Consider the following 12,058-nt stretch of genomic DNA (forward strand, 5'->3'; position numbering starts at 1 on the left):
CTTCCAGAACAAATTCAGGTTATAAAGAATTATGAAAATTTCAACATACACATGTTCCCGGAACAGTCCTACAAACTGCAATTGCAAGTAGTCACATTAAACCATTTGCTGTATGTTATTGTTATCGGAGTGGCCCTTTAAGGAAGGTTTTTGTCTTCTCACATGTCTTCAGTGATGTCATTTTGTAGGTGGAGCTGAGCTGTGGCTGTGAGGCTTGTTTTACTTTCGCTTTCAATTTTGACCGCTGTGGACTACCGACAGAGAAAATAAGTGTTTTGGCCTGTCTCTATTTTCATTTTAAAGAGTTATTGCCGGAAAAACCGCATTGATTATAGCCTACCTGCTTTGGTAACTTAAAAGATTTTGTTTTCCGGAAGGGTTTAAACCGGCTGGTGAGACAGGGTCAGAATCTCAGGGAAAGCCAGTCTTATTCAAGTGAGAATGCAGAGTGCTGGGCCACGCCCTTGAAAAGGGATTTTGGTTTATGGGATTTTGTTTTTGAATTGGAACAGTTAAGTGTTATACATAGATTACTGTAGCTGTGTGGTGTCTTTATGTTTGTAATTGATAAGAATTATTGCTGTTTGTTTATATGTATATATAAACTCAGTTCTTAGAATAAAGCTTATTTTGATTAAAGTGTCGAGGAAGACTGTTGAATCAGACCTGAAGGTGTGAAGGCTGTTGTGCTCATCCTAGCCAAATTCAACATAAAGGTTGTCGGTCAGGTGGACTTCATAACATACTTTGGAGTTTCTAAGCCCTGGCCCATAATATTATGAATAATCTAATTAAATACATTCCACAGGTTATGGCATTAATATAACAATACTTAAAATTATCTAATTATCAAACATAAATATTTTTTTCCTTATTACAAGTTCAAAACCCTGGTGTTTACTGAGATTCTGGTTCGAATTGTAGCTTTAATAGCTGTTTGAATCTGGGTGTAAAATATGTGATGGCCGAACTCGTATGAAGAATAGAAGTTGTTACTCTATGGAAGCTAGTCCCACCTCACAGGAGCATAACCTGTGCTGCTCTTACCAGCCGGTTAAGAAGTATAAAATACTAGGAATACCTGCATGAAGAAGGAATTGTAAAGCAACACGCTAAGGATATAATGATAATAACTGTTGTGTACAGTACAAACTTTAATTGCATTCTGGTTATTTTGCCGCTTTCTGGTAACTATGGCTTTTCTTAACATCAACTAATGTCACACTTCTGCTGTCAGGCATACAGTGTAATATTAGCAAGTTTTATTTATTTTTTCTTCAGGCCAGCAGTCACAAGGTGGAAATCAGTTTAACTATCCCCAGAATGTCTTGGCATTTCACAAGAGGATAAAGCAGAACTATGGCCAGAGACATCAGAAGGATCTTCCAAAAAGAACCAAAGTATCTTTTGCTAGTCCTACAGTTCCAAAGGAAGGATCAGTTGTTGCATCTCTGTCACTGAATCACCAAGAGGGCGAGGACGAAAAAGCCCGGTTTGAAGCTGCACAGACTCTGCTGGATATCTTTAAAGTTAATTCAGGCTACGAAGGTGTTCAGATGACCACCGTGTGTGAGGCACTGCAGCAAATAAATGAAAAACTGAACACAGAAATTGCTGGCTTGAAAGATGAGCACCGGTTTCTAAAGGCAGAATACAAGCAGATCAGTGGGGAGCTGAAGCGATTTAAAGACGGTGAACCCAAATGTTGCACTCAATTTCCAATTTATTCAACTGTTCCACAGCTGCAGACCAAAGTAAGTTCTGAACTCAAAAATGTGGTTTGCAATGTTAGGTAAAACCTTTTTCTGTTTACAATGCACAGTAAAGTTTTTGTTTCATTCACTACATGAAGAAGTGAATTTACTGTTTATTAAATGGAGCTCTGGCGGGTGCTATGAAGGCTTAAGAATTTTATGTGAGTTGCTGCTAATAAGAAACCATAAAACAAATAGGAAGTGACCATGATGGTGAGAAATTGGAAGAAGTGTAATTGGTATAAAACTGTTGATGTGCAAACATGCAACAATAGATGGGGAGAACCGCTGTCAGGTTTCCCCACAATCTTCAGCCACTCTGTGCCCGATCAAGGGTTTAGCCATCGGAAAGGGGAAGGCCACTCTGTTGATCCTTCTCCCTGCAACCCCAACACCCTGGGAACCCAATCAAGCCCACACTTAAATTGACTCCAGATTAAGTGTGATCCTCTGTGTAGGCCCCAGTGCAACACCGGTGGTGGCCACTACTCCCAATGGCATTGCTGGTACTGCAGAGCCTCATTGATTGGCAGTTCCCAGGGTTGGGATTCCCATCCTCCTGGGGCCTAATTTAGTGGATGGCCTGATGCTGTTCAAGTAAGTGTCTGATTACCTTGGAGTAGCATTGGGCTTCCCACGAAAAGGTGACATGGGAGTCCAGCAGTTCTCTACTCAGTGGGTGGAACCCAAACCACTAACCTCTGTCCAGGGTTAGGTTGGAGAAGGTGGGGTTGTTCTCTGGAGAAAAGGAGACAAAGGAGAGATTTGACGCAAGCATACAAGATTATGGTAGGTTTAGATAAGGTAGACAAAGCTGTTCCCATTACGTCATGGTACAAAAGAATCTCAGATTTATGACTTTGGGCAAGAGCGCCAGGGTCCCTGGTTTAATTCCTGCTTGGGTCACTATCTGTGCGGAGTCTGCACGTTTCCCCATGTCTGCGTGAATTTCCTCCGGGTGCTCCGGTTTTCTCCCACAAATCCCGAAAGACATGCTTGTTTGGTGAATTGGACATTCTAAATTCTCCCTCAGTGTACTTGTACAGGCGCTGGAGTGTGGCGACTAGGGGATTTTCACAGTAACTTCATTGCAGCGTTAATGTAAGCCTACTTGCAACAGTAATAATGATTATTATTAAAATCCGTATTCTCCCAGTTCACAGAAGATACATTCACCAAAACCACTGGAGTGCCCAACAACACCCCGCTCATTATCACATATCTCCCCCCTGAATCCACCAAAATATTACCCATCCTCCTATTGATCAGCACCTCGGTCCCCCTCGTCCTCGCGCCAAAGCTCGAATGGAACACCTGTCCCACCCCTTCCTCTTGTCTTGTCTGATCCCGAACTCTCAGATGTGCCTCCTGCAAGAAAACAACATTCGCCTTTAAACTTTTTAGATGGGCAAATACCCGAGATCTTTCAACTGACCCATTTAACCCCCTTACGTTTCACGTAACCAGCCTGATTGGGGACCTCTTGGCCCTCTCCCACTACCATGATCAGCCCTATCCCACCGCAAGGAAGTCCGACAGGGCCCACATTACCGAGGCTCCAAGCCCACCCAAGATGGGCACCGCCACCCCCCCTCAAACTAGTATCTCAACAAAGAAACCTTAATCATCAGCAGTCTATTGCACCCACGCCCCCGAGCACCAAATAAACAACCCTCCCCTCCCCCATCCCAAACAAAGAAAACCCAACCACTCTAGACTCGTTCCCTTAACGAACAAAGGAAACCAACACCCCCCACCCCCCGCCGTTAACCAGCCACCGCTCTCCCATTTCACTCTCGTTAACTAATAATAATCTTTATTGTCACAAGTAGGCTTACATTAGAAAATCTCCTAGTCGCCACATTCCTGCGCCTGTTCGGGTACACAGAGGGAGAATTCAGAATGTCCAATTCACCTAACAGCACATCTTCCGGGACTTGTGGGAGGAAACCGGAGCATCCGGAGGAAGCCCACACAGACTCAGAGAGAACGTGCAGACTGCGCACAGACAGTGACCCAATCAAACCTGGGAAGAGCAGGGGCTGGTTTAGCACAAGGCTAAAGAGCTGGCTTTTAAAGCAGACCAAGGCAGGCCAGCAGCACGGTTCAATTCCCGTACCAGCCTCCCCGAACAGGCGCCGGAATATGGCGACTAGGGGCTTTTCACAGTAACTTCATTTGAAGCCCTCTTGTGACAATAAGCGATTTTCATTTTCAGTTTTTTCATTTCAAGAGCAAGAAAAAAACCCAACCATTTCAGTGACACCAACTCCGGTGACATTCAAACTCTTCCCAGTCTATGTTTCTTTACAAAGTTATTCACCTCCTTCGGTGTATCGAAGTAATGGTCCCTGTCTCCAAACGTGACCCGCAGGCAAGCTGGGGACACCATTCCGAACCTCATTTTGCTCTTATAAAGAGCCGCCTTGGCTTTATTGAACCCTGCTCGCCTTTTTGCAGTTCTGCCCCAACAACCTGGTAAATTCTGAAGGTGTGGCCTTCCCATTTGCATTCTCGAGTTTCCTTCGCCTACCTCAGGATCTCTTCCTTGTCCACGTACCTGTGGAGTCGCACTTTGATCGCCCATGGCGGCTCCCCAGATCTGGGCTTGACCGGTGAGGCCTGCTCCACTTTGTGAGATTTATAAAGACCCTCTATCCAACCAGATTTCCAAACATCTTAGCCACATAGTCTGTGGAATTTGTATCTTCTATGCCCTCTGGTAGCCCAATGATCCTCCAATTTTGGCGTCTGGAGCACTTCTCCAGGTTGTGACTTTGGCCTTCAATGTCTTCTCCCCCCCGCCCCCCCTGCCAACATGGCCACCTCTGCCTCCAGCTTGGTGACCGCATATTCCACCTTCCGAATCGACGAGCCCTGTACCTCCCACCATTGTTCCACCCTTACCAAAGCTGTCCAAATGGGCTCAGTCGCCTTTGCCAGATCGTCCGTGGCCACCTGCTTCTGCTTCCTAAACTCCTCCACCAGAAATTCCACCAGCCTCTCCATTGTCCACTGAGAGGGCAACAACGGCACACAGACCTCCAACAATTTCTCCCCTCCTGCGACACAAGGGTCTTCTGAATCAGACGAGAACCCTTTACTCGACTTACTCCTCATATTGTAGCCTCTAGCCATCCCATGCCAGACTCCAGACTTTCCAATACACCTCTTCTATCTGAACAGCACCCGTTAAACAGGCAAAAAGGGCCAAAATCCAAATCCCCAAACAGGAGCCACCTTGGGTGCGACCGTTCACTCCTTGGTCGCCACCGGAAGACGGAGGAAGAAGTTTTTTATGCAGCAAGTGATAATTACCTGGAACTGGTGGAAGTGGAGGTGGCAAATGATTTTAAAAACAAACTTAGATGAGCGCTCGAGGGAACAAACTTGCAGGGCTATGGGGACAAAGCAAGGACTGGGACTGATTGGATTGCTCTAGAGCGATGGATTGAACAGCCACTTTCTGCACTGTGTTGCTCAGTTACAAATGTGTAGGATATTATTTTCAGAATCATTGAATGGATATGAATAAATAATTTTCATTCAGAATGTAGCAAGGGTAGAAAATTTGCTCAACTGTATAGAACCACAGAATGGTTCATATTCTTGCATGAAAATAACCAATGCAGGACTATAGCGTAAGTGTGGAAATGTCTATTCATCATCTTTATTTATTTTTTTACCTTAAATTTCTTAGGCTTCAGTTGAATATAATCCAGTTCAGCCTAGTGTTTACCCAGACTGCTATACTGACTGGAGTATAAAGACAAGAGTTCTGATTACCTCACCGACTCCATTCCCGTGGGCAAAACCAAGTACCAAATTGTTATCAGGAAGTGGATCCATTCCCAGAACAATGATAAAAGCTGATGAAGTTTATATTAAACAGGTGAGGTCTTTTTTAAAATATTTTTTTTGGCTGACACATATAATACTCTGCAGTAACCTGCCTGTTTGGTTTCTGCTAAAGCTTCTTACCAAGAATCACAATATGAACATAATGTGAGAAGATAATAAAGAGAACAACTCTGTCTCAGCTTTTAAATTGCCTTTTACTTCAGGTACAAAGAAATCCTTCCACATAACCATTCTCTAAAACAAAAATAAATTAAAACTCTTTATAGGAAGAATTACCATTATCAGCTTGTTGACTGGTCCTTCCAGTCAGTAAAAACCCTCCAGTTCAGGCTTTCCTTCTCGCTGATGTTAACTATGAGGTAGTTGGGAAACACTTTTCCTTAGAGTCACCCATCACTTTTTCTGTTGTATTTGTAATTATTCTGAACCTTTATACAGTGTATCCTTAAAAGTGGCAGCATAGGTGGAAATGGTGTTAAAGAAAGCATATGGCATGCTTGCCTTCATAGGACTGGGTATCGAGTACAAAAGCTCGAAAATTATGGTACAGTTATATAGAACGTTGGTTAGGCCACGTTAGGAATACTGTGTCCAATTCTGGTCACCACACTACCAGGAGGATGTGAAGGCTTTGGAGGGAGTACAGAAAAGGTTTACCAGGATGTTGCCTGGTATGGAGGGTATTAGCTATGAGGAGAGATTGAATAAACTGGGATTGTTCTCCCTAGAAAGTCGGAGGCTGAGGGGTGACCTGATAGAAGTTTATAAAATTATGAGGGTGAACAGTTGGAGGCTTTTTTCCAGGACGAAAATGACAATTACAAGGGGGCATAAGTTCAAAGTGTGGGGGATAGGTTCAGTGGAGATGTGCAGGGGAAATTTGTTTTACAGAGGGTGGTGGTGGCCTGGAATGCACTGCCAACTGAGGTGGTTGAGGCAGATACGTCCTTTGAGACTTATCTGGATAGACGGGATATAGAAGGATACAGGCGTTTGGTCTAGATAGGTCACATGATCGGCTTAGGTAGGTCGAAGGGCCCGTTCCTGTGCTGTTTTGTTCTTTGTATCCAATAGCTTGCGTAGGAATTGAAAGAGAGAACTTGCGCTTATGAATTCCTTAGTTGTCTACAGTGGGACGGCAAGGTGGCACGGTGGTTAGCACTGCTACCTCAGTGCCAGGGAGCCAGGTTCAATTCAGACCTTGTCTGTGTGGAATTTGCACATTCTCCCTGTGTCATTCTCCCTGGATGCTCCGGTTTCCTCCAACAGTACAGGGTTAGGTGGATGGCCACGATAAAATTGCCCTTAGTGTCCAGGGATGTGCAGATTAGGTGGGGTTATGGGGATAGGGAAGGGGAGTGGGCTTAGGTAGGGTATTCTTCAAGAGGGTCGTCACAAACACGATGGGTCAATTGGCCTCCTTCTGCACTGTAGGATTCTTTGTATGTTCGAAAGCATTTAACTGCCGATAAATCAAAAGGGAGAATTTAAAAAATTCATTCATGGGGTGTGGGTGTTGCTGGCTGAGCCAGTATTTATTTACTGACGATCTGTCTTATAGTTAACACTATCAGTATATCCCAACATTTGATTTGCTTTAATGGCTGAGCATTGTTGCAATGGTTTAAATTTATTGTCAATCGGGAACCCCAATTCTCTTTGATTATCCATACACGTTATTTTCTTTGCTTTAAGTTACAATTGCATCCTGGAGTTTTGTCCTGTGAGGCGCTTTGACTTTCCCTACATTGAATTGGAGTTAGGTACATCATCTGCTGATGGTGGCTTACAATGGAATAGAAGTAATCCTTGGGAGGGGCATGCTAATGAGCACAATTGATTTGCAATTTCTGTAACAATTAAGATGATGTGGACTGAGGTAAAAAGTAAGGGAGCCAACAACTTGTTACTCGATGAGGACCTTGAGACATGTAACTGGCAGCGAGACCAGCCAAAAGTTGATTTTGAACTTCCCTCAGACCATGGGCTGTTAGGGATAGGCAACAAATTCTGCCTTTGACATCCCATGAAATAAAAGAAAATGAAAAATTAACTCAAAATGAAAATTGCCACACATAACTGTATTTGAAAAACAATATGGACATTATTTTTATCCGATATGTTTTCATTTCTGCAGATAAACCAAGTATTAAAAACTCTATTTGTCAATGTACTCTGTCTTTTTTGGTCTACTATGTACTTACTGTGTACGTTCCCTCGGCCGCAGAGAAATACTTTTCACTGTACTTCGGTACATGTGACAGTAAATTAAATCAAATTAAATAATCACCGAAAGAGTGAAATACTGACTTACTAAATGTGTACAAAAACTTTAAACTTGCACTGATTACGGTCTTGTAAATTGTCATGCTTGACCCTGGAAATGTGTTAATTTTTAATTACTGTTTCTCTTGTTAAAAATTTAGCCTGATGAGTGAGAGGGAGGCATCTCTTTCGAATGTTGGGAGGGTATTGAACGTGGTTATGGTACCGGCGAGGGGAAGAAAACCGAGGTGGTTGTGGCATTGGACGCCGAGAAAGTGTTTGACCGGGTAGAACGGGGGCACTTGATGGCAGTTCTGGAGCGGTTTGGGATTGGACTAAGATTTGTGGACTGGGTAAAGCTACTATATAAGGAGCCGAGGGCGAGTGTCCGCACAAACAATATCAGCTCGAGATACTTTTCTCTCCACCATGGGACGAGGCAGGGATGTCCTATGTCCCCCCCCCCTGCTGTTTGCACTCGCGATTGAGCCATTGGCCATCGCGTTAAGAAGTTCAGGGGCATGGAAAGGGATAGTGTGGAGGGGATAGAGCATAGGGTGTCCTTATATGCCGATGAATTGTTGTTAGACGTGTCGGAACCAAGTGTGTCAATAGGGGGAATATTGGAGCTGCTTTGGGTGTTTGGGTCTTTCTCTGGGTACAAATTCAATCTAGACAAGAGTGAGTATTTTGTGGTGTCTCGGCCGAGTCTGAGGCAGGGGTGGGGGGGGCTGCCATTCCGTAGGGCGGGGACTCACTTTAGATACCTGGGGGTGCAGGTTGCCCAGGGGTGGGGGGGCTCCGTAGGTACAACATTTCTAGTTTGGTGGGGAGAGTGAAAGCTGATCTGGCAAGGTAGGATGGTCTCCCTCTGTCACTGGCGGGTTGGGTACAGGCGGTTAAAATGAACGTGTTGCCGTGATTTCTGTTTATTATCCAATACCTGCCGATTTTCATGCCAAAGGCATTTTTTTTTAGAGAGATTGAAGGAATTATTACCTTGTTCACATGGGGAGGGAAGGTGCCAGAATTAAGAAGGTGCTACTACAGAGAGGAAGGCAGGCAGGGGTTTTGGGTCTCCCGAACCTGATGTATTACTACTGGGCGGCGAATGTGGAGAAGGTGCGGAGCTGGGTCAGAGGGGTTGATTCCCAGTGGGTCAGAATGGAGGAGAGTTTGTGGAGGGGGCCGGGACTGAAAGCACTGGCAACAGCGCCGCTCCCGATAGCTCCGGGGAAATACTCAAGGAGTCCGGTAATAATCGCTTCATTGAAATTCTGGAGGCAGTTTCGCCAACACTTCGGGTTTGGGGCAGGGCCAAGGGAAATGCCGATTCGGGGGAACCACAGACCTAAGCCAGGGAAGTGGAACGGAAATTTTCAGAATTGGGAGGAGAATAGGGATTAAGACGCTAAAAGATTTGTGTCTTGGGGGTTGGTTTGCAGCATTGAAGGAGCTGGAAACGAAGTATGAGCTGGAGCAGGGAGAAATGTTTAGAGACATGCAGGGTTCGAGATTTTGCAAGGAAGGAGATACAGAGCTTTCCGATGGAGCCGACCTCCACATTGCTGGAGAAGGGGGTAGTGTCGCTGGTTTACGGGGCTATTTTGGAAGAGGAGAAGGCACCACTGGAAGGGATCAAAGCAATGTGGGAGAAAGAGTTGAGAGAGGGTATGGAGGAGGGGCTCTGGTGTGAGGTGCTCTGAAGAGTGAACGCCTCCACCTCGTATGTGAGGTTGGGGCTGGTACAGCTGAAGGTGGTGGAGAGAGCGCACTTTACAAGGGCGTGGATGAGCCGGCTCTTTGAGGGGGTAGAATCACGTTCTAACCACAAATCACGTTCATATGTTTTGGTCCTGTCCAAAGCTGGAGGATTACTGGAAGGAGGTTTTTAGCGTAATCTCTAAAGTGGTGCACGTGAAACTGGGCCCAGGCCCTCGGGAGGCCATATTTGGGGTGTCGGACCAGCCCGGGTTGGAAACGGGTGCGGAGGTAGATGTTGTAGCCTTCGCCTCGTTGATTGCCCGAGGGCAGGTCCTGTTGGGATGGAGAGCAACCTCTCCACCCTGTGCCCTGGTGTGGCGGGGGGACTTGTTGGAATTCTTGACTCTTGAGAAGGTTAAGTTTGAACTAAGAAGAAGGATGGAGTTGTTCTACAATTCATGGGCGTTATTCTTTATGCACTTTCGAGAATTGGATAACATTGAATACTGGGGGGGGGGGGGGCAGAATGTGTTTATGGTGACTGTGGGTGGTTCCTGATTCCTTTTTGTTATTTGTTTATGGTAGCGTGTGTAGTTGTTTGGAGGTTGGTGGGAGGATGGGATTGTTGTTGGTGATATGGGGATTGACATTATACTCGTTAATGCTTATTGTTTATTGTTGGTGGGTGCAAATTTGGGTGAAAATGTGAAAAAGGAGGAGAATAAAAATATTTTTTAACAGCAAATTTTAGCCTGATGACCTGGCACATTTAGCCTTGTCTGGCCTACGCTATATTGTGTTCACCTCAACTTAAAAAAACCCATTAAAAACCTTTAGCTTTTTTTGTACAATGCGAAAACGCCTATATATTTTTTTGATTTTCTTTGTTTACCTATTCAGGAACTTGAAGATAGCCCGAGTTTAAAATGTGTCTTTCAGCAAAGTATGAAATACTGGATTTACCCCAGGCTGCCCTGGTTGCAACTTTTTCCAAGAATGGGTGTTGACAGTTTATCAGTTGATGATGGTTTACAGTGGTGCCCGGATTACAAGATACAAAATATTTTAATGAAAGACTGGTAAGTCAGCAAGTACCAGCTGAGGAACAATATGCAGGGAAAACACATTGAAACAGACAAGTTTGTTCTGAAAAAATGCATCCATCTCCATGCACTGCTGTCGTCAGTTCCAGAAATGTGTGCTTCTCCACGAGTAAAAAACATATGGAACAAAATCAAATCCTTTTTTAAGAGAAGATCAGAATAGTTACAGTTTGTGCCTTACTTAGAACAACTTGGGTCATACCTTCCTGGTTACCCAGTGTCACATTTGAGGGGTACCCCAAATAGGGGCTGGTTTAGCTCACTGGGCTAAATCGCTGGCTTTTAAAGCAGACCACGCAGGCCAGAAGCACGGTTCGATTCCCGTACCAGCCTCCCCGGACAGGCGCCGGAATGTGGCGACTAGGGGCTTTTCACAGTAACTTCATTGAAGCCTACTCGTGACAATAAGCGATTTTCATTTCATTTTCATATGCGCTGGGAAATCCAACTTGGAAGTTCCCAGAGAAGTGTTTACTCAGCAATTGTCCAGAAGTGCTAACATCCCCTGGACAAAATTGCATTTTGCTGGGAACCATCTGATAAAGCTAACTTCCAATGGTTCTGCCAGTTTAATCTCATAGTTACTCTGAAAGAGTTGAAAGGATAAAAAAAGCACTTCTAATTCCGCCCAATGAACATACAATAGAATTCTGGCTGAGGTAGTAAAGGCTTGAAATTGTTGAAACTGTTGACCTTGAAATTGTTGAAGAAATTGTTGTGATGTGTGTAGTCTTTTGTGGACAGACGATGTATGATGTGCCTGTGGCCTTCCTTGCCGATGTGTGGAATTCCAAAATTGACAGACTGGAAATGCCCCCACTGCTTCATCTAGCCTGTTTCATACAATCATATTCTTGGACATCATATTCCCCATACCACCAAAACACAAATTTCTGTCTAATGATCTAGAATATAAATTATGCTGTCAGTGATTTGCAGAATTTGTGTTGTGAACATAAATCTTTTCTTCATGGGAATACAATAAACATTTCATTTAAAACTGTTAAGAACATCAGTGTTTCTGGCCAAAGCAATACAAAATCATCATATCACCTTTTTTAAAGATGTTTTAGTTTTTCACTTATTGAAATCTGTAATAAATTCTATTCTAGGTTGTCGACCTTTAGCTCACTCTTTGACCTTCTTCAATCTGGTCATTGCCCTTTCTTTTACATCTGTACATACCAATTCACAGTGCTCTTCAGGGCTGCTCAGGAATCCAGAAAAGAATCGATTACTGCCTTGTTGTACCCAGCAAGTGTGGACGTTTTAGAAGCAATGAGATTGTCAGGTAAATTGCATAATCCATTTTGAATTGAGTACAATTGCACTGCAATAATATTATTTTTGGGAATTGAGTAGTACCAGTAT

At 44.2% G+C, this 12,058-nt stretch overlaps 1 protein-coding gene across 1 annotated transcript in view; it reads left to right on the forward strand.

The window, feature by feature from the left end:
• LOC119967416 (protein downstream neighbor of Son-like) overlaps nucleotides 1-12,058 on the forward strand; it is a 48,308-nt gene that overhangs the window by 16,857 nt on the left and 19,393 nt on the right. The window contains exons 2-5 of the mRNA XM_038799940.1: nucleotides 1,282-1,754; nucleotides 5,455-5,646; nucleotides 10,485-10,663; nucleotides 11,800-11,978. Of these exons, the coding sequence (XP_038655868.1) occupies nucleotides 1,282-1,754; nucleotides 5,455-5,646; nucleotides 10,485-10,663; nucleotides 11,800-11,978 (1,023 nt within the window). The remainder of the gene's footprint in view (nucleotides 1-1,281; nucleotides 1,755-5,454; nucleotides 5,647-10,484; nucleotides 10,664-11,799; nucleotides 11,979-12,058) is intronic.

Source organism: Scyliorhinus canicula, chromosome 6, assembly GCF_902713615.1.
Source record: "Scyliorhinus canicula chromosome 6, sScyCan1.1, whole genome shotgun sequence".
NCBI lineage: Eukaryota > Metazoa > Chordata > Chondrichthyes > Carcharhiniformes > Scyliorhinidae > Scyliorhinus > Scyliorhinus canicula.